Genomic DNA, 23324 nt, shown 5'->3' with positions numbered 1-23324 from the left:
TGGATAGCCTCTTGTATAAAAGATGGAAGTCAAAACAAATGAACAGAGAAATAAAGCTTATACAGAAAGCAGAAAAACATTTCACAAAGTGAAAATTTATATTCTCAGAGATAAGACAAAATAAAATAAAAACTTGATGCTATTTTAAGATGGTAATCTTCAAAGAATAAGAAAGAGTTCTTGGAAATTAAAAGTGGTAGGAGAAGGCGATGGCACCCCACTCCAGTACTCTTGCCTAGGAAATCCTGGATGGAGGAGCCTGGTGAGCTGCAGTCCATGGGGTCGCTAAGAGTCAGACACGACTGAGTGACTTCACTTTCACGCATTGGAGAAGGAAATGGCAACCCATTCCAGTGTTCTTGCCTGGAGAATTCCAGGGACAGGGGAGCCTGGTGGGCTGCCGTCTATGGGGTCATGCAGAGTCGGACACGACTGAAGCGACTTAGCAGCAGCAGCAGAAATAAATTCAACAAAAGGATTGGACATTAGAGAACTCTCACAAATGATGAAGAAATTGAAAATAGAAGAGAGATGATAGATCTTATCAGACTAATACAAATTCCAGAAACAGAAAATGAAAGAGCAGGAAATTACCCAAAAAGTAATTTAAGAAAATTTCACTAAAGGACAGACATTCAATTTAATAAGTGGAAAACACATACACTCATGCATACACCCCAAAGCATATTCTCCTGAAACTTTAGAACCCTTTGAGTAAAGAGACAAAGCTGAAAACGTCTAAGCTGAGGGAAGTGGGAAACAGGTTATATAAAATTTACTATAAATCCTGATGGCATTAGGCTTCTCCACAGCAGCACTGGAAACTAAAGGGGAGATTATTTCCAACCTAGAATTTTATACCCAGCCAAGTTACTAATCAAATGTGAAGGTAGACTAACAACTTATTAAACATACAGTCTCAGAAAACTTTCATTCTTTATCCTGCATGATGTACTCTCAACAAGAGGAGGGAATAAATTAACAGAGAGGAGGAAAGGGTGGAGAGGTCTTAGCCAAGGAAGAGGCAAAGGTAATTCCCAGCATGACCATGAAAGGATGTTCTGGAATGACAGCTGTGCCTGAAGACACCACTGCAACTCAAAGTGGGAAAACAGGGTTCCAGAAAGAACAGATATTGTAAGGGGGGAAAAGGGAACTGGTAATGTTGAGAGAATTTAACAGTTCTGCTGGAGAATTTGGTGAACAGTTAGTGAAAGAGAAATAAAGATAAGAATTAGTAAAGAGTACATGTTAGTGGAGAAAATGAAAACTATATAGGATAATAGTATGTAATAGTGTATATACATTATTGTGTGTGTGTGTGCTCAGTCACTAAGTTGTACCCAACTCTTTGTGACCCCAAGGACTGTAGCCTGCCAGGCTCCTCTGTCCGTGGGATTTTCTAGGCAAGAATACTGGAGTGGGTTGCCATTTCCTCCTCCAGGGAATCTTCCCAACTCAGGGATCAAACTGGTGTCTCTTGGCATCTACATGCATAGGCAGATTCTTTACCACTTGAGCCACCTGGGAAATTCATATATACGTGTGTGTGTGTGTGTGTGTGTGTGTGTGTGTGTGTTATAGTGATCAAGACCATCCCCAAGAAAAAGAAAGGCAAAATGGTTGTCTGATGAGGCCTTACAAATAGGTGAGAAAAGAAGAGAAGTGAAAGACAAAGGAGAAAAGGAAAGATACAGGCATTTGAATGCAGAGTTCCAAAAAGTAGCAAGGAGAGATAAGAAAGCCTTCCTCAGTGATGGAAAACAATAGAATGGGAAAGACTAGAGATCTCAAGAAAATTAGAGATACCAAAGGAACATTTCATGCAAAGATGAGCACAATAAAGGACAGAAATAGTATGAACCTAACAGAAGCAGAAGATACTAATAGGTGGCAAGAATACTCAGAAGAACTATACAAAAAAGATCTTCATGACCCAGATAACCACAATGATGTGATCATTCACCTAGAGCCAGACATCCTGGAATGTGAAGTCAAGTGGGCCTTAGGAAGCATCACTTCAAACAATGCTAGTGGAGGTGATGGAATTCCAGTTGAGTTATTTCAAATCCTAAAAGATGATGCTGTTGAAAGTGCTGCATTCAATATCTGGAAAGCCAGCAAATCTGGAAAACTCAAAAATGGCCACAGGACTAGAGAAGGTCAGTTTTCATTCCAATCCCAAGAAAGGCAATGCCAAAGAATGTACAAACTACCGCACAACTGCACTCATCTCACACGCTAGCAAAGTAATGCTCAAAATTCTCCAAGCCAGGCTTCAATAGTACGTCATCCGTGAACTTCCAGATGTTCAAGCTGGATTTGGAAAAGGCAGAGGAGCCAGAGATCAAATTGCCAACATCCACTGGATCATTGAAAAAGCAAGAGAGTTCCGGAAAAACATCTGCTTTATTGACTATGCCAAAGCCTTTGACTGTGTGGATCACAACAAACTGTGGAAAATTCTTCAAGAGATGGGAATACCAGACCACCTGACCTTCCTCCTGAGAACTCTGTATACAGGTCAACAAGCAACAGTTAGAACTGGACATGGACCAACAGACTGGTTCCAGATCAGAAAAGGAGTACGTCAAGGCTGTATATTGTCACCCTGCTTACTTAACTTACATGCAGAATACATCATGTGAAACGCTGGGCTGGATGAAGCACAAGCTGGAATCAGGATTGCCGGGAGAAATATCAATAACAATCAAATATGCAGATGATACCACCCTTATGGCAGAAAGTGAAGGACTAAAGAGCCTCTTCATGAAAGTGAAAAAGGAGAGTGAAAATGTTGGCTTAAAACTTAACATTCAGAAAACTAACGTCATGGCATCCAGTCCTATCACGTCATGGCAAATCAATGGGGAAGCAATGGAAACAGTGGCAGACTTTATTTTTTAGGCTCCAGAATCACTGCAGATGGTGACTGCAGCCATGAAATTAAAAGACGCTCCTTGGAAGAAAAGCTATGACCAACCTAGACAGCATATTCAAAAGCAGAGACATTACTTTGCCAACAAACGTCCATCTAGTCAAAGCTATGGTTTTTCCAGTCGTCATGTATGGATATGACTATTGGACTATAAAGAAAGCTGAATGCCGAAGAATTGATGCTTTTGAGCTGTGGTGTTGGAGAAGACTCTTGAGAGTCCCTTGGACTGCAAGGAGATCCAAGCAGTCCATCCTAAAGGAAGTCAGTCCTGAATATTCCTTGGAAGGACTGATGCTAAAGCTGAAACTCCAATACTTTGGCCACCTGATGTGAAGAACTGACTGACTGGGAAAGACCCTGATGCTGGGAAAGATTGAAGACAGGAGGAGAACGGGACGACAGAGGATGAGATGGTTGGATGGCATCACCAACTCGACAGACATGAGTTTGAATAAACTCCAGGAGTTGGTGATGGACAGGGAGGCCTGGCATGCTGTGGTCTATGGGGTCACAAATAGTTGGACACAACTGAGTTACTGAACTGACTGAACTGTGTGTGTGTGTATGTGTGTGTGTGTTATAATATGTGTGTGTGTATTATTATAATTAGAAATATATTAATAACTTACATCCTGCATATAGTAATGTATTACTGTACATATATAGTAATAATAAAGTGTACAGTAAGAGCATAAAGAATTTTATTTAACCAATGTTTGTTAGGAGAATAAGGGGAGGGAACATGAGATGTATGTTCTAGGTAAGATAGGTGAAATAATCCTCACCTTTCGTCATAGGAAGTAAACAGATAATGTCTGCAATTTTAAAGAGAATGTAAAAGGATTATTTAAAATATAAAGGTTAGTAGTATGAGACGTGGTGAGCAGAGTTGAAGTGGCTGGCTACCTGTGGGGAGTGAGAATTGGGGGCAAAGATGGTAGAGGTCAAAATCAGAGGTTGCTGATTTTGTTATACATCTTGTAGTGCTATCTGGCTTATTAAACTGTTCATATTTATTATTTTGATAAAAATTTAAGATTGGTTTAGGACATTAACAAGTAGGAATTTACCAAGTAAATAAGAGGAATAAGAGCAGCCATGAAACAGAGATTTAATTTAACTCATCTGTGTATCCTAGACACTTCTTGAAATATGTATTTTTTAATAAAACTGAGTAAACTGGTAAATTTTCCTTATTTCCCATCAAAATGACTCAAGAGGAGTACTAGGTCTGAATAAGACGGAGTAAGCCCATGCTTACCCTGTCTCTCACTGAATTTAACAATAAAATATGGACAAATATGAGCAGCTACTCGAGGTCTCTGAAAAGGAAGTGATAGCAGATGGATTGTGTAAGACCAGGGTTTGAACTGCCATTGAATTGGCTGTGTTTCCCCTTTCCCCCCCAGAATCTCCTGGGCCTGACTCAACGCCATCTGAAAATGGAAGTGGGTACTCTCAGCAAACTATTCATAGAAACGGAAGAGAACTTCCTCAGCCTGAGAAAAGGCATCTGTAGCCTGACAGCTGGCACCATACTTCATGGTGAAAGGCTGAGTGCTTTCCCTCTAAGACTGGGACTAAGACAGGGACGACCACAGCCGTGCACCCGTCACTCCTGTTCAGCATCAGACTGGAAGTCCTAGCCAGTGCAACAGCGAGAAAAATGAGAGGACGTATTCAGATTGGAAAGGATGACATAAAACGGTCACTATCTGTAGATAATATAATTACCTATCTAGAAAATCCCACAGAATCTACCAAAAAAAAAACCCCCAAACAACACCCAAAATAAACTGTTTCAACTAAGTGAGTTTAGCAAGGTCAAAAATTAATCATTTTTATATCCTAGCAATTAATAACTAAAAACCAAAATTTTTAAATATATATACCATCTACGCAAAAAACCTCCACCTAAAAATGAAATACTTAGGTGTTTGTCTCTGTATAACCCCATCAGATCATATTGGTTCCCATGGAAGTCAGTATTTCTGAGGAACCAAGCAATATTATACAGCTCTGAGACCAGGATCTTTGGGGAGGCTCTTTTTTTAAGTTTTTTTTTTTCTTTTATGTAGACCATTTTTAAAGTCTTTATTGAATTTATTACAATATTTTTTCTGTTTCCTGTTTTGGTTTTTTGGCCCTGAGGCGTGTGGGATCTTATCTCCCTGACCAGGGATCAAACCCACACCCCTGCATTGGAAGTGAAGTGAAAGTTGCTGTCGTGTCCGACTCTTTGTGACCCCATGGGCTGTACAGTCCATGGGATTCTCCAGGCCAGAATACTGGAGAGGGTGCCTTTCCCTTCTCCAGGGGATATTCCTGACCCAGGGATCAAACCGGGGTCTCCGGCATTGCAGGCAGATTCTTTACCAGCAAAGACACAAGGGAAGCCCTGCCTTGGAAGGGGGAGTCTTAACCACTGATCACCAGGAAAGTCGCTGTTGCTTCATATTTATGATAGAAAACAGAATTCTTAGTGATCCTTACACCATTTCTTAAATCCATGACACTCTTTCGATAAAGAAATAAAGTAGGTTAAAATGTTGGAAAATTTCCATGTTGTTCAAGTGAACAGGACAGAGGGATCTAAACTTGGTTTCCAAAAGGGCAAGCCTGCTGGTGGGAGAGGGGTAAAGATAGTCACAGCTGCTTGATTCAGTGAGGAGAGGAGTGGACTAACAGGGTATCCATCATCACCACTAAACTAACTGCCTTAGCAATGATATTCACCTTTGCTTTTCCAGCTCGAATGATTAACTCTGGGAATCTTGCATCTCTGTTTTTAAAATGGGCCATTGATAGACAGGACCCACACATAAATATGCTTATCCTCAAGGATGTAGCTGAATCACTGTGGAGTATTTAGAGGAAAACTGAAGCCTCTCAACTTTGAAAAGGGTGATCTCAGTCACCAGTGAAAACAGAACTGCTGGGATTGTGGGAAGGCAAGAGTCCCAAACGTTTACCTGCCACAGTATCATTTCAAAAAGTGTTTGTGATGAGATATAGAGGACAAGCTGGTGGTTACCAGTGGGGAGGGGGTCCATACCAGGGTGGGGGAGTGGGGGCACAAACTGTTGGGTAGAAGATAGGCTCAAGGTTGTATTGTATGATGGGGAACATAGCCAATATTTTGTATTAACTGTAAATGGAAAGTAAGCTTCAAAACTTATATAAAGTAAAAAGCTAACAAAATTTTAAAGTGTTTGTGATAAAGCATCAAAAAAAAAAAAAAAAAGCCGAAGTCAGGCAGCACAGAGAAAAGTAGAGAAACTCCATCAGTCCTTTTGTGACAGATAGGTTATAGTAAATCTGTGATCATTTCACTTGCTAGGCACACGTGCTCAGTCGTGTCCAACCCTTTGCAGGCCTCTGGACCATAGCCCACCAGGCTCCTCTAGCCATGGGATTTTCCCAGCAAGAATGCTAGCGTGGTTTGCCATTTCCTTCTCCAGAGGATTTTCCTGACCCAGGCATCGAGCCCCAGTCTTCTGTGTCTATCATCCTTCCCCCATATTTGTAGTTGATTCTCACATGATAAGTGTTTATACTCTAGCCCAGCTTTAGGAAAGTCAACAAACCGTAATTTCCTAGAAAGACGATGGTGATCCAAGCTGGAGAGTTTCTTTGTGGCATTGGCAGGCTGTCATGTACTGAATTAAGGAACTAGTTGTTGTTCAGTTGCTAAGTCGTGTCCAGCTCTTTTCGATTCCATGGACTGCAGCATGCCAGGCTGGACCAGCAAGAGATATTTGAGGCACTTGACAATCAGCCCACCTGAGTGTTCCTGTGGAGCACAACTCTGTAGCTACCAGCATGTGCCCTGTGGAGGGTGGTGGAACACTGAAATATGAAGCATGGTTTTTACCCTCAGGAAGTTTATAGTATATAACTGGGGAGGTGAGACTGATAGTCAAGGAACAGCAACAGGTAGTGCAAAAGAATGTGTTGTTGTTGTTGGAGGCGATAGTTGTGTCTGACTCTCACCCCGTGAACTGCAGCATACCAGGCATCCCTGTCCTTCGCTGTTCCTGGAATTTTCTCAGATTCATGTCCATTGAATGTCCATTTGGGCTTTCCTGGTGGCTCAGAGGGTTAGGCATCTGCTTGCATTGCGGGAGACCTGGGTTGGATCCCTGGGTTGGGCAGATCCCCTGGAGAAGGCAATGGCAACCCACTCCAGTATTCTTGCCTGGAGAATCCCATGGACGGAGAAGCCTGGTAGGCTACAGTCCATGGGGTCGCAAAGAGTCGGACACGACTGAGCAACTTCACTTCACTTCATGTCCATTGAGTCAGTGACACTATCTAACCGTCTCTTCCTTTGCTGCCATCCCATCCTTCTCCTTTTGCCTTCAATCTTTCCCAGCATCACGGTCTTTTCCAATGAGTCAGTTCTTCACATCAGGTGGCCTGTGTATTGGAGCTTCAGCTTCAGCATCCGTCCTTCCAGTGTAGTTCAGCGTTAAACTGTGGGCTTTAAAGCCTGTGCTGTAGTAGTTCAGAGGAGAGGCACCCATGAGGATGAAATTCATAAGCAAAGGAGATGGGGCTTCAGTTGAACTTTCCTACTATTTATGTGTTTGGATAGTTGAAAAGGAGAGGGAAGGGCATTCCAGGCAATCTAGACAAAATGACCACAGGCACAGATACAAACACAATCCTTGTGTTTCCATAATAAGAGGGGCTTGGATCCCCACAAGTCCAGGAGAGATGTGGACACAGACACCAGAGGAGCAGTGGACAAACCCCACAGCCAGTGTGATGCAAGCGCAAAGCCCAGAGCGCAAATCTGGGTTCAACACCGTCTATCCCAAGGAGACCGGGGGGTGGGGTGGGAGTACTCCAGAGCAGGGGCGAGAATACGAGCCGGGTCTGGGACCCCCAGAAACACACAGGCTGGGGGATTTCAGATCGAGTATGCTTTTGTTTCAGCACAGTCTTATTGACACAGGATGTTTTTAAAAGTAGTTGAAAAGAAGTTGAAAAGAAGTTGAAAGTAACCCTTGGTCTGTGTTAAGCATATCTGCAGCATATTGTAAGATAAAGGTAAGCATATGGGGTTTGGAGGGAAGTTGTGTAAATCGTCACCCAAACAGGAGTAACCAAGCTGTGTGGAAGCCCAGTGAGGTTTTTAGGTTCCTGTGACTGAGAGCTGCTGAAGATCCTCATGGGAAAGTACATGGATTCGTGAAGGCTGTGTTAGGAAGGTGGACTTGGCAGTGATGTGCCATCTGGAAAGAATCCTTAGTGCAGCAGGGCAACGGTAATGCCGTGGCGATGGCCAGGTGTGAGTCGACACCGGAAGGCCAGACAGGGACGTGAAGACAGACATCCTGCGTGTTTCTAGTGTGGATGCCCAGCCAAGCGGCACATCACTGAAGGAATCAGGAAAGTTGGAGAGGAGGTAGGGTTAAGACATTTCACATATGCTGAATTTGAGATAATGGTGAGATATTCCATTGACAGTCAGTAATTGGATATTAACAACTGGACTGGAACGCCAAGCTAGCGAGAGTCACAATGATCATTAGCATGGAGGTTTTCATTGAAACCATGAAAATGGTTAGCTGCTAAGGAAAGGAGAGAGATCAAGCAAAATGATCAGGACAGATAAGCTATGTTTATAGAAATGCGTATAGTCAGATGTTTCTGAAAGCATTTTCTCAGAACCCTTTTCAAAAACTAAAGAATCAATGTTCAAGCTGTTAAACATAACCTAAGAGATGCTTAGAGATGAATTTATAATTAATAAGTATCTGGCTTTGAGAAGTCACAATAAAGAAACCCCTTCAATTTGTTTAACCCAATAGTTCCCCAATGTGTTCAAAATCTTTTTAATACTTTAGCAATTTCCCAGTCTCTATATTCCTGGTTTTCTTTGCTTCAGTTCGCCATGGACTCTGTATATTAGATCTCTTAGGAAAAGAGCCTTATGCTAATTCTAATTCTGACTCACGACACAGCCTTGTTACATGGCATTTATGACTTCAGAGAATGTATTTGGGATGCTAGGGTTAAGCTGACAGAAGAATAAGTTCTTTCCAAAACTCTGACTAGAGGACCTATTATTTCATGTGATTCCAGATTTTTTATGGAAAAAGAAAAGGTATTAAAAGTGGCAAAACTTCTCCTCTCACTAACTTAAACTACAGAAGGGGGGAAATTGGCTCATATAACCAGGAAGCCCCAGACCTCAGGTTCAGCTCAAACCATGGGCTCCGCGGGACCCTGGTGTCACTGTGGACTGACACGGGACCCAGGACCCTCTCCCTCTGGCTGTGCTTTTTCTGAGGTGGCTTTACTCTTACAGTCCTTCTCCATCTGGTAGCAAAGACAGCCCTGTAGCACTAGGCACTGCATGATTCTCAGCTGGCAGTCCCATCAAAGGGGCATGTCTTTGCCCATAATTCCAGCAGAAGTCCTCAGAAGTGCTCCGGCGGGTCCCTGAGGTCAGATGCCCATCTCTGAACCCGTCACCGTGACCATAGTGCTGGGGTACTGGTAGGTGGTCACATCTCGGTCATGTCTCCACTTCTAGGCTTTGAGATGAGAGAGGGCTGTATCAGTCCCATCTGAACCACGTGTTAGGAATTAGGGAAATACCCTGAAAGAAGTACTGAATAAGCAAAAACATAGCCAGGGGGTTGTTTTTTTTTTTCCTTTTTGGTAGTTTTGACAGCTACCTTCCAAGTGCCAGCTGCTGACCTCTCAGGTGAGGGCTTTCTGGAGGCCACGACTGTTGTCACATTTATTTTCTTTTGCACTCAGCACAACATGTATGATACATGGCCCTAACCAAATGCAAAATGATGATAATTAGGCCAGTGATTATATACATTGTCGTTCAGTTGCTAAGTCATGTCTGATTCTTTGCAACCCCATGGACTGCAGCACACCAGACTCCTCTGTCCTCCACTATCTCTGGAGTTTGCTCAAATTCATGTCCATCGAATTGATGATGCTATCTAACTATCTCATCCTCTGCCAGCTCCCTTCTCCTTTTGCCTTCAGTCTTTCCCAGCATCAGGGTCTTTTCCAATGAATCAGATCTTCACATCAAGTGGCCAAAGTGTTGGAGCTTTAGCCTCACCATCAGTCCTTCCAATGAACATTCAGGGTTGATTTTCTTTAGGATTGACTGGTTTGATGTCCTTGCTGTCCAAGGGACTCTCAAGACTCTTCTCCAGCACCACAGTTCAAAAGCATAGCATCCATCAATTTTACCTTTTGTTTAATTCCTGGACTGAGTACTTCATAAATATGTGCTTGGTTTTCTAAGTACATGTAGGGCAGGAGTAAATATTCTAGTTACAATTTTCTCATGGGACTTTCCAGTTGCTGGGGTTCCGAATGAAATTGTCAAGTCTTTCTTGACAGTGCTCTGATGAAATTGCAATGGGTTTTCCCTTCAATGAAAAGAACTAATACTGGATAATTTTTATTATTTTTTTCCTTTTAGATATGTCTGTCTTAAAGGCTATTAAACGCCTTATGTTTGGTGTGAGTGAATAATCCTTTCCATAAAGAACAGCATCTATAGAGCCCTGCTGGGAGAATCTAAAACTTGTATGGGTTTTGTGTTAGTCAAAGGGGAAAGTGCTGCATTTGATTGTGAGTCATCATGACCTCAACCATTCTGCCATCGTATTTACATAAGAGTCATTGCCCAGAGAGAGAAGGCCTTGACATAATCTCAGAAACAAATTCATGTGCTCTAAGTCTGGCTCGAGTTAACTCATAGAACCCACAGCAAATATTGGGTTGGCCAGAAAGTTCATTTGGATTTTTCCATAAGATGTTACAGAAAAATCTGAATGAACTTTTAGGCCAACCCAACATATAAAGGCTATTTCACAGCAATGCTACTGCTGCTGCTAAGTCGCTTCAGTCATGTCCAACCCTGTGGGACCTCATAGACGGCAGCCCACCAGGCTCCTCTGTCCCTGGGATTCTCCAGGCAAGAATACTGGAGTGGGTTGCCGTATCCTTCTCCATTTCACAGAAATAAATAATAGCTATTATTGTCACTCTAGTTCTAATACTAAAATGTGATTTTTCCCCCATCCTGTAAGCTCATAATTACTGTACTTGTGTGTGTGCTGAGGCATTTCAGTCGTATCCAACTCTTTGCAACCCTATGGACTGTAGCCCACCAGGCTCCTCTGTCCATGAGATTCTCCAGGCAAGAATACTGGAGTGGGTTGCCATGCCCTCCTCCAGCGGATCTTCCTTACCGAGGGACTGAACCCACATTGGGTTTTTCACCGCTAGCGCCACCTAGGAAGCCCAATTATTGTTCTTAGAAGTATAAAAATCAGCTGGACATCTCTTTAAGGAAGGCTAAGCTACTGACTGCTCTTGAGATTAAACAGCAGCAGACCTGAAGATTCCAAATTTAACTCCTCATCCAAGCCCAGTTCAAGAAATATTTAGATGTATTTATAAATGAATATATATTTAATTTTAATTTTATATCTATTTATATAAAATTATAGTTATAAATTATACATATTTATAAATAAAGCCACCTCTGAGTTTTTCACTGTATCTTTTCATCTTTGGTGAGTTAGATAGGAGCATATGTTCACCAAAGGTAGCTGATAATAAAAATGACAGGAGACGGTGAGATGTATGGAGAGAGTCACATGGGAACTTACATTACCATATGTAAAATAGCCACCAGGAATTTGCTGTATGTCTCAGGGAACTCAAACAGGGGCTCTGTATCAACCTAGAGGGGTGGGATGGGGTGGGAGATGGGAGGGAGGTTCAAAAGGGAGGGGATATATGTACACCTGTGGCTGATGAACCAACAAAATTCTGTAAAGCAATTATCCTTCAATTAAAAAAAAATTCCAGAAAGAAAAAGCATTCCCCCTGAGATCCTTAAATCCAAGCTCTATTTATAATTTCTTTTCTCAGGTATACCTAAGTAATTTACCCTTTTGTTTTTCTTCACCAGGTCTAATTACATCTTTTAAAACTGCTTGCTTATTTTAATCTTTCTATGTATTTTTTCCTTTTTAAAATTTTTTGTTTTTTAATCTTTACAATGTTGTGTTGCTTCTGCCATAAAGCATCGTGAGTCAGCCGTAATTATACGTATATCCCCTCCCCCTTGAGCCTCCCTCTCTTTCCCTCGTCCCGCCTCCCTAGGTCATCACGGAGCACTGGACTGGGCTCCCTGTGTTACGCAACTTCTCACCAACTACCCATTTTACACACAATAGTGTGCATGTGGCGATGCTACTTCTCCATCCGTCCCACTCACTTCCTCCCCCACTCTGCCAAAGGCCCATTGTCTACGTATATTGTTCCATGAACCGCTTCAAAGTAAGTCATAGGCATGATACCCTGTTACCTCCAAACGCTTCGGTGTATATTTCCTCAAAACGAAAACACTCTCCTGCAAAACCACAACACAGACCTCAAAATCAGGAAGTTACATGGATACTACATTAACATCTAAAACTTACTCAGATTCCACATGTCCCCGGTAACATCCTTTTTACCAAAAGGAAATGGTCCAGATTATTTGTTACAGCTTAGCTAACATCACTGTTACCTTTCGATCCCAAACAGGTCCTCATCTTTCTCTGACTTTCACGACCTTGGCATTCTTGAAGCATGTAAGCCAATTATCTTGTGGCGCATCCTTTGGTTTGGGTGTATCTGATGTTTTCTCGTCTTAGATTCAGTTCACCTTTGGCTGAATTTTCCCAGAAATGACTCTGTGTTTTCCTCAGCGTACCGTTAGGTGACACCCCGGCTGTCGATCTGTCCCGTCACTGGTGACGTTAACTTTGAACATTTGGTTAAGGTACTATCTCCGCTGTATTCTCCACTGTGAAGTTGCTGTTTTTCCTTTTTGTAATGAATGCTGTGTCTCCTGAGCATCCATTTTGAGGCTAGGCAGATATTTTGTTTTTCACCAAACTTTATCATCCGTTGATGATTCTTGCTTGAATCAGTTGTTGCTGCTGGGGTTGCCAAGTAGTGATTTTTCCCAGTTCTGTCATTCCTTCCGCATTTATCGCTGACAGTCTAAGCTCAGGAACTGCTCTCCCTTATCCCTTCGATCTTCTCTTTTTTATCAGTGTGATATTGTGAATTTCTGTCTTACTTAATAGGTTATGTCTATTGCCATTCTTAGTTATTTTAGTGTTCAAGTTGCTCTAGATCTAGCCAGTGCGAACCCCTTTAAGCCAGTTCCTTGTCCTTTTGACATGCCTCAGTCATTTTTTTAGTACATCCTTATTTTGTGACACAAAAAATAAATCCAAGGGCTTTTGTCACTGATTTTGTGTACTGGGGCAAATGCTATGTCTTTGAGCAGTTTGGGGGGGCACGGCCTATTCATTTAGGTCAACCTGTTAATACAAAAGACACATTCTAACCTACTCCCGTTTACCCAGATCACCAATGAGTTGTCGAGTGGGTGTTGAGAGCACCCTGAACATTCGCAGCTCATCAGCTTCTCTGTAATATACTCTCTTCCTTCTTCTTCCTCCCTCTGAGCTGTAGTTACGTTTCATAGGAGACATTTCAGCAGAGCCCTCAGGTTCAACTACCTTTTGTTGTTGTTGTTGCTCAGTCGCTCAGTTGTGTCTGGCTCTTTGCAACCCCATGGACTGCAGCACACCAGGCCTCCCTGTCCTTCACCATCTCCCAGAGCTTGCTCAAACTCATGTCCATTGAGTCAGTGATAACACCCGACCATCTCATCTTCTGTCGTCCCCTTCTCCATCTACCTTACACATAGCAATTCCCTACACATAGCAATTGCATGGAGCCCCAGAACGCTGTGTCATTCACAATCACTGATAGTGGAGGAAAACCTACAAAAATCTGAGATGATACAGCCACCACATACATTGAATATTTTTCTTCATTATAAAGAGAAATGTATTATAAACAAGCCTTAAGTAATCATCCATTCTAACCTTTAAGTCTCCTTAAAGATTTGGTCTGAGATAGTTTTTCCCCTGGCCATTGGCCAGGACCTAAATGAATATAATTATAGTGACTTTTTATTATTACGTCATTTTATCTACCAATCTTGCTATACTTCATCATTAACTTTAAATAGCTCCAGATTTTTTGTGATCGTTTGGCTAGAATCATTATTACCAGTGACCACACGAGGGTGTCTGTGAGCTTGGCAGAGGAGTATTTCAGCTAACTTCAACAACAGACAACTTCAGCAACCAATGAATGTCTTCACTGCACCGTATTTGGAAGTTATAATTTATAAGTGTAGTCGGATTAACCCGAAGACCTGAGTCAATGTTCCTTCCTTCTTTTGACTATGATATGAAAGGCTTTTATGAAGTGAATTCCGAACTTTTAGTTCTATCATGGGGTACGGAGAAATGTCCTGAGGTCAAGAACTAAGAGGTCCATATCCTCTTCCTGGGTCCACACTGATCAGTGGCTTTACACAGTTGTATGTTTCTGGATCTTAATTTCTTTTTCGTTTTTAAAGGAACTTTCTTTTTTTACTTAAAAAAATTTTTTTTAATTTTTTTTAAAATTTCTTTTAATTTAAAAATATTTATTTTATTTTATTTATTTTTTGACCCCACTTCATTGCTGCCAGCGGGCTTTCTCTCGTTGCAGCGGGCAGGGCTTACTCTAGCTTCACTGTGTTGGCTTCTCTTGTTGCAGAGCGTAGAAGGCCCTGTAGTTGTGGCGCACGGGCATAGTTGCCCCGCCGCATGTGGAATCTTCCCAGACCAGGGATCGAACTCGTGTCCTATGCATTGGCATGCGGACTCTTAACCTCTGGACCACCAGGGAAGTCCTGATTTTTTACGTTTTTAATGGTTGAAAAAAATCAAATGAAGAAGAAAATTATGTGACACAAGGAAATTATATGAAATTCTAATTTCAATGCCCATGAATAAAGTTTTATTGGAACACAGCCCCATTCATTTCCTGACTCCAAGGGCAAAATTGGATAGTTGCAACATAGATCGTATAGCCTATAAAGACTAAAAGATTTACTATCTGGCTCTTTATAGAAAATATTTGCCAATTCCTGATTTACAATACAATAACCAAAAAGTAATAGGCAAATTTGGCCTTGGAGTACAGAATGAAGCAGGGCAAAGGCTAATAGAGTTCTGCCAAGAGAATGCACTGGTCACAGCAAACACCCTCTTCCAACAACACAAGAAAAGACTTTACACATGGACATCACCAGATGGTTGACACTGAAACCAGACTGATTATATTCTTTGCGCCCAAAGATGGAGAAGCTCTATACAGTCAGCAAAAACAAGACCGGGAGCTGACTGTGGCTCAGATCATGAACTCCTTATTGCCAAATTCAGACTGAAATTGAAGAAAGTGGAGAAAACCACTAGACCATTCAGGTATGACCTAAATCAAATCCCTTATGACTATACAATGGAAGTGAAAAATAGATTTAAGAGACTAGCTCTGATAGACAGAGTGCCTGATGAACTATGGACAGAGGTTTGTGACATTGTACAGAAGACAGGAATCAAGACCATCCCCAAGAAAAAAAAAATGCAAATGGCTGTCTTAGGAGGCCTTACAAATAGCTGTGAAAAGACCAGAAGTGAAAAGCAAAAGGGAAAAGGAAAGATATACCCATTTGAATGCAGAATTCCAAAGAATAGCAAGGAGAGATTAGAAAGCCTTCCTCAGCGATCAATGCAAAGAAATAGAGGAAAACAACAGAATGTGAAAGACTAGAGATCTCTTCAAGAAAATTAGAGATACCAAGGGAACATTTCATGCAAAGATTGGCTCGATAAAGGACAGAAATGGTATGGACCTAATAGAAGCAGAAGATATTAAGAAGAGGTGGCAAGAATACACGGAAGAACTGTACAAAAAAGATCTTCATGACCCAGATAATCACGATGGTGTGATCACTCACCTAGACATCCTGGAATGTGAAGTCAAGTGGGCCTTAGAAAGCATCACTACGAACAAAGCTAGTGGAGGTGATGGAATTCCAGTTGGGCTATTTCAAATCCTGAAAGATGATGCTGTGAAAGTTCTGCACTCAATATGTCAGCAAATTTGGAAAACTCAGCAGGGGCCACAGGACTGGAAAAGGTCAGTTTTCATTCCAATCCCAAAGAAAGGCAATGTCAAAGAATGCTCAAACTACTGCACAGTTGCACTCATTTCACACGCTAGTAAAGTAATGCTCAAAATTCTCCAAGCCAGACTTCAGCAATACTTGAACAGTGAACTTCCAGATATTCAAGCTGGTTTTAGAAAAGTCAGAGGAACCAGAGATCAAATTGCCAACATCTGCTGGATCATCAAAAAAGCAAGGGAGTTCCAGAAAAACATCTATTTCTGCTTTATTGACTATGCCAAAACCTTTGACTGTGTGGATCACAAGAAACTGTGGAAAATTCTTCAAGAGATGGGAATGCCAGATCACCTGACCTGCCTCTTGAGAAACCTGTATGCAGGTCAAGAAGCAACAGTTAGAACTGGACATAGACCAACAGACTGGTTCCAAATAGGAAAAGGAGTGTGTCAAGGCTATATATTGTCACCCTGCTTATTAAACTTATATGTGGAGTACATCAGGGAAATGCTGGGCTGGAGGAAGCACAAGCTGGAATCAAGATTGCCAGGAGAAACATCAATAACCTCAGATATGCAGATGACACCACCCTTATGGCAGAAAGTGAAGAAGAACTAAAGAGCCTCTTGATGAAAGTGAAAGAGGAGAGTGAAAAAGTTGGCTTAAAGCTCAACATTCAGAAAACGAAGATCATGGCATCCGGTCCCATCACTTTATGGCAAATAGATGGGGAAACAGTGGAAACAATGGCTGACTTTATTTTTCTAGGCTCCAAAATCACTGCAGATGGTGATTGCAGCCATGAAATTAAAAGACACTTACTCCTTGGAAGAAAAGTTATGACCAACCTAGATAGCATATTCAAAAGCAGGGACATTACTTTGCCGACAAAGGTCCATCTAGTCAAGGCCATGGTTTTTCCAGTGGTCATGTATGGATCTGATAGTTTGACTATAAAGAAAGCTGAGCACCGAAGAATTGATGCTTTTGAACTGTGGTGTTGGAGAAGACTCTTGAGAGTCCCTTGGACTGCAAGGAGTTCCATGCAGTCCATCCTAAAGGAGATCAGTCCTGGGTGCTCATTAGAAGGACTGATGTTGAAGCTGAAATTCCAATACTTTGGCCACCTGATGCGAAGAGCTGACTCATTGGAAAAGACTCTGATCCTGGTAAAGATTGCAGGCAAGAGGAGAAGGGGATGACAGAGGATGAGATGGTTGGATGGCATCACTGACTCAATGGACATGGGTTTGGGTGGACTCTGGGAGTTGGTGATGGACAGGGAGCCCTGGCGTGCTGCGGTTCATGGGATCGCAAAGAGTTGGACACGACTGAGTGACTGAAGTGAACTGAACCAAAAAGATACAATCTACCTCTGCTTTCTGCATTGTTACGTACCTACCCTGAGATCATTATTTAAAAATGAAATCTGCTTAAATCAGAGAGAAGGAAAAGAAAGGAAGGAAAACAAGCATCTCAAAAAATTATTTAGGTATAAAAGATAAAAATTATATCTTTCCTCCCCAAGTTATATGCATGTCCACTGAAAAATGTCAGAGTATATCAAGTATGTATTTTGGGGTTTATATGAGGTTTACATCACAATAATAAACAACATAAATATATTAATAATTGGAGGAAAAAATCCGATCTGGTCCAGAATGTTTTTTATTGTTTATGCATCTTACAAGTGACAAAGCAAATTGTCCAGTCACAGAAGAATGAGAAGAATGAAGCTCTCCGCACAGCTCTTAAACATGCGTTTCCAGGCTTTCCTGGTGTTCCAGTGGATAGGAATCTGCTACCAATGCAGGAGACATGGGTTCGATCCCTGGTCTGGAAAGATCCCACATGGCTTGGGGCAGCTGTGTGCGCTACGACTGCAGAGCCTGTGCTCTAGAGCCTGGGGGCCCTAACTACTGAGTCCACGGGCCATGACTACTGAAGCCCGCACCCCGGAGCACGTGCTCTGCAACAAGAGAAGCCACCACAGCCAGAGAAAAGCCCTCACAGCAACGGAGATCCAGCACAGCCTGAAATAAATGAATTAGTTAAAATTTAAAACAACAGCATTCATTTCCTTGCCTCGCACTTTCCATCATGCTCATGTTGTCCTGTCTGGTTGGACTGTGCATCACCCACCTCTGTGTCATCCTTCAAGGCTGAGCAGATGGCACCAACCTGCCCACCCCCAGCAGCATTCACCCCTCCATGGCGTCCCCAGGCCCTGGTCACACTGCAATCTCTTACTTTGATGTGTGTCAGAAAGGCAAGCTTCCCCAGAGCAGAATTCATGCCCCATTTAGGCGTCTGCTTGGGCATCTGATACCTGGTCAGAGCTCAATAAATTCTCGATAAATCAGTGAATCAGTACATGGATGTGTAATTAATTTGGTCATTTAAAGCTTTTGTGAGGTCCCTCAGAGGGATAATAGAAGCAGCCAACTCCGTTGGTGTTTTCCAGAAGGCTGGATCTTCTGTTTCTGTGAGTTCACTGGTCTGACTGTTGCCTAGATTGGCAACAGTTTACTGTTGCGAGTTTACTCGCTGACTGTTGCCTAGATTGGCAAAGGACCGAATGGCAATAAGTCTCTCCCTCCCTAGTTTTCCTACACATGCTGGTTTGTGGTTGCAGAGTGAACACCTGTGAACCAGGGAGCCAAAACTGAGTTTGATTTCCAGTTGTATCCAGTGACCGTAGGCGAGTCATTTAATGCCTTGGAAGCTGCACCTCTCCATCTGTAAAATGAATCTAATCATAGCAGCTGCCTTACAGAACTGTAAAAACCAAATGAGATAACATATGTTCAAGTGCTCCGCACACTGACAAGTAGTATATGAATGTGAAGTGTTATTACTCACTGTCATAAATCTGTATAATAAATGGAGAATTAATTAGAGAGCATGGGGAACTAACTTTAAAATTCATAAAGAGCTGCTGAATTAAATTTGATACTTTGGGGACACATGTTGAGTATGTATAGTAACTCATTTTATTGGAGGAGGAGTTGGTTCTTTGATCATAACTTACATTGATTAGGATGAACAGTCTAAGGAATAGATTCTTTGCTGTCCCAACCAGTTTTGCAGAGGTGTGATGATTGTAGGATGATTCTAATTTTATTTCTAACTTGTGCAAGCAAACCCCTCATGGTAGAATGTCTTCCTTCTGAGATACGAGGCTGAGTGCATGCATAATGCATTCTGGTGTACTGTATTTCCTTCAGCTCTAAATTTCGGTGGTTTGATATAAGCCTGGTAACTGGGAATAAATTATATTTTACCACTAATAGACATTACAAAGCTGAAAGTGCATTTCAGCAGAAAAAATAGCACCCCATCTTTAACAGCAAATCTTTGGGAATGATAGGATGAAAGAAGAAATAACCTCATAATTAAATAGTAACAGTACTTTAAAAATTAACAGTACTCAAAATAGCAATCAAAAAAAATTGCTCTACTCAAAATTATTCACAAAGAAACATGTACATAGTAAAGGTATCCCACCTGAAATACAGATAATATGATTATCTGCCTGACTATAACTCATAAATTTTTCTTCTAATTCAAGTATACCTGCTGATTACCTAGCATTTCCTTATAGTATTCTTGAGTATATGAAGATAAAAGTTACCCTAAACATTACAATATCTAATCTCTACCTAAAAATTGAAGTTTGCTTGAGGTTCAGAGTCTTCCTACTCTAATCCATTCTACATAGACTGCTGAGTTAAATTTTCTTAAATGTCAACTCTGAACATGTCACCCTAGATCAGAAATCTTCAGAAATCGTGCCATGGCCAAGGTGAAATACAGTCCACTCTTCTTGGCACCCAGAGCCCCCGCAGCACGCCCCAGCCTACAAACACCCAGCTTGCACTCTACCCAAGCCAAACTCCTCCCCAGACACAGCCCATTCTTGCCTTCCCCCGCACTGTGCTAGCGTTTGCTTGCCGTCCACAGCCCATTCCCTTCCACCACTCCCTCTTTGGGGTCTTTCCTGGTGGCTCATCTGGTAAAGAATCCGCCTGCAATGTGGGAGACCTGGACTCAATCCCTGGGTTGGGAAGATCCCCTGGAGAAGGGAATGGGTCCCCACTCCAGTATTCTGGCCTGGAGAATTCCATGGACAGAGGAGCCTGGAAGGCTACAAGTCCATGGGGTTGCAGAGTCGGACACGACTGAGCGACTTTCCCTTCACTTCTCTCACTCCCTCTTTCCTGTTTCTGTGGGGCACAGGCTTCCATGCCAAGTGCTACCTCTCCAGCCCCTCCGCTAGGCGGGTGCGGCCTCTTCCTCCTCCTGGCTCCACCCACTAGGTCTATACCTTTCCTGTGGGACTTACACAACCTGCCTTGAATTCTTTATGAAATTATCTTATCTTACTCTCCTTTACAACACGTTTAAGTATTTGAAGCCAGGGACTGTGTTTTCCTCATACTTGTTTTTCCTTAGTTCTGGTATATATTATGTTTAACAAATTATCAATAATTAAAAAAAAAAAATTAAACCACTTAATCCAGCAATGAGTGGTGTCAGGTATTCAGTCCTCTTCCTGGGTCATAGCTCTGTAGAGGAAGGGTCAAGCTCTCTGGGGCCTCTTTCATAAAAGTACTAATCCCATCCATGAGAGCTCTACCCTCCTGACCTAAACACCTCCCAAAGGCCCTACTTCCGAATACCTCACATCAGGTGTTAAGATTTTAACATGTAAGTGGGGGGCAATAGAAACATTCAGGCCATAGAACAATCTATAAGATAAGTCTTCTGATCCATAAACATGGATGCCCTATTTGTTTAGGTGTTCTTTAATTTTTTTCAAGAATATTTTATAGTTTTTAGAGAATATGTTTTGCACTATTTTACTCCTTTTGATGCTATTATAATTGGAACTTAATTTCATTTTCAGATTGTTTCACTGCTAATGTATATGAATGCAATTGACTTTTACTTTGTATCTTGTATCCCGCAAATTTGGTGAACTTGTTTATTAGTTCTGACGGTTTTTAGTGGATGCCTTAGGACTTTCTACATGTACAAGACTATTTCATCTGCACATAGAGGTAGCTTTAGTTCTTTCTTTCCAATCTTGATGCCTTTTGTTTCCATTTTGACTAGACTCTTCAGTACAGTGTTAAATTGGTACAGCGTGGGCATCCTTGTCTTGTTACTCATCAAGGAAGAGAACAGTCAGTCTTTTATCATTAAGCATGGTATTAGCTGTGGGTTTTTTTGTAGATAACCTTTATCAGTTTGAGGGAGTTCCCTTACATCCCTAGTTTATTGAGTGTTCTTATCATGAAAGACTGTTGAATTTTGTCAAATGCTTTTTATGCAGCTGTGAAGGTGATCGTGTGTTTTTTTCCCCACTTTATTCTATTAATATGGTGTTTTGTATTAATTGAATTTCATGTGAAACCAGTCTTGCATTCCTGGGATAAAGCCCACTTGGTCATAGCATATAATCCTTTTTTAATGTATTGCTGGTTTTAAGTTCGCTATTATTTTGTTGAAAACTCTTGCATCTATTTTTATGAAAAATACTGATCTGTAGTGTTCTCTCCTGTGATGTCTTTTTCTGATATTTGGTATCAGGATAATATTGGCTTCACAGCATCAGTTGAAAAGTATTATTTGTAACAATTCTTGCAAAGAGTTGCTATTAATTCTTCTATAAATATCTGAAAGGATTCGATGGTGAAACCATCTGGGCCTGGACTTTCCTTCATGGGTAGTTTTTAAGTCACTAACTCAGGTTCTGTACTTGTTATAGGCAACCTGAGAACTTAAGGGTATTAGATTGTATGAGGCTAGGACTTAGGGATGTCTTATCTATCGCTTATGCCTTGCCTCCGCAGGATTCCAAACCAAGGGAGCTGTGAACACGAAAAATCTACCCAAAAGGGACACCAAGTACCAATGTGTATATACTAGGTTATTAGTAAATGGACCAGTACCTGATCTTGGGTGCAATGGCTTGGGGCAGGGCTTGGTTCCCAGCCAGAGACTGGGCTGGGAAAGGACCAGATGCTAGCCACCAGACCAGTGGTCAGTGACAAAGGTCCTGGCCCTTCGGCTTTGCAGAAAAGAATTTCCACAAAGAGGGAAAGTAGTGGAGCAAGTCAAGTATGTATTCGGAGGAAAAAGAGTACAGTACCTATGGACAGACACACAGGCAGACTCAGGGAAAGTCCCTGAGTTGCTGAGTCATGGCCCTTCTGGTAGTTTGAATTACTTTTATGGGGTATTTCTTCTGGGTTTCCTTTGGCCAATCATTTTGATTTGTCTGGTTCAGGTATATCAAATTGGTATATCTCAGGACTCTCCAATGTGTGTTGCATGCATCTCTTAGCCAAGATGGATTTTACTGAAAAGGCATCTGGGTAGAACATCCCTTGACATGACTCCCCTTTGGCCTCCAATGAGCCTTTCTGCGCAGAGCCATCTCCTGACTTTGAGAGCAAGAAATATGTGGTCTGGGCAGGGCCCAGCCTCCTCGCCTTAATTGCCCTGCTGTTCTTGTCTTGGAGTTTCTGTCAGTAGAAAGTGAATCTCCAGTTGCTTTGCCCTGGGAGGCCCATCTTCCTCCTGCCTCATACCCATCTACACTCAGTGCAGGAGTAGTAAAAGAAAGCAAGACTTGAGCCTGGCAGCCAAAGTGGGTCTTCCTGCTTCCTTCCCTTAGACTCTGAGCCATACCCGCAGAGGCCTCAGCTTGACCTCCCCCATCAGGTGCAGGCACAGGAGAGGTAGAGCAGAGAGAAACAGACTGACTGGATTTCCCTAAAGGAGACAAGTCATAAACCAATCAGCTCATTCACCAGCGTGGGAGCCACCAGGAAGCCTATTACGCATTTGGTGCACAGTGGTGGCACACGTGGAAAGTGGAGCCCAGCGGATGGCCTGGTCTTTGCCAAGTCGATGGGCAGTTCCACCCTGCCAGATGCCAGGAAGAGAGACACGGCAGACAAAAGCCGAAGGAAGGAGCCAAACTTCCTCTCCTACAAGGAGCAAAGCTATGGATCATATCCAGTCCATTCTTCCGGTCACAAACTAATGGTTCCTCTTTTTTTTTTTAAACAAATGACTCACACCTGTTTACTATGGTGAAAATCATGAAATGGGGGAAATCTGGCATAACTCATAAAAGGACCAACTCTGAAACCAGACAGACCAGCCTCTGCATCCTGGCTCCTCTCCGTACCAGCTGTGTGACTGCAAACAACTCACTGTGCCTCCCCAAGCCTCAGGCTCTTCACGTTAAATGGGAGTGATAAAACTTGAGATAACCCATGGGTA

At 42.1% G+C, this 23324-nt stretch overlaps 1 protein-coding gene across 7 annotated transcripts in view; it reads left to right on the top strand.

The window, feature by feature from the left end:
* The window catches only part of VWA8 (von Willebrand factor A domain containing 8), a 400893-nt gene that overhangs the window by 285780 nt on the left and 91789 nt on the right, over positions 1 to 23324 (top strand). The window contains exon 38 of one of the 7 annotated variants that reach the window (XM_070800015.1): positions 4348 to 5977. The exons of the other annotated variants lie outside the window; for them this stretch is intronic. Within the exon in view, the coding sequence (XP_070656116.1) occupies positions 4348 to 4584 (237 nt within the window). The 3' untranslated portion in view covers positions 4585 to 5977. Of the gene's footprint in view, positions 1 to 4347; positions 5978 to 23324 lie in introns of those variants that run through there. 7 annotated transcript variants of the gene reach the window in all.

The sequence above is a fragment of the Bos indicus genome, chromosome 12, assembly GCF_029378745.1.
Source record: "Bos indicus isolate NIAB-ARS_2022 breed Sahiwal x Tharparkar chromosome 12, NIAB-ARS_B.indTharparkar_mat_pri_1.0, whole genome shotgun sequence".
Taxonomy (NCBI): domain Eukaryota; kingdom Metazoa; phylum Chordata; class Mammalia; order Artiodactyla; family Bovidae; genus Bos; species Bos indicus.
This window is presented reverse-complemented; position numbering and strand designations above follow the sequence as displayed.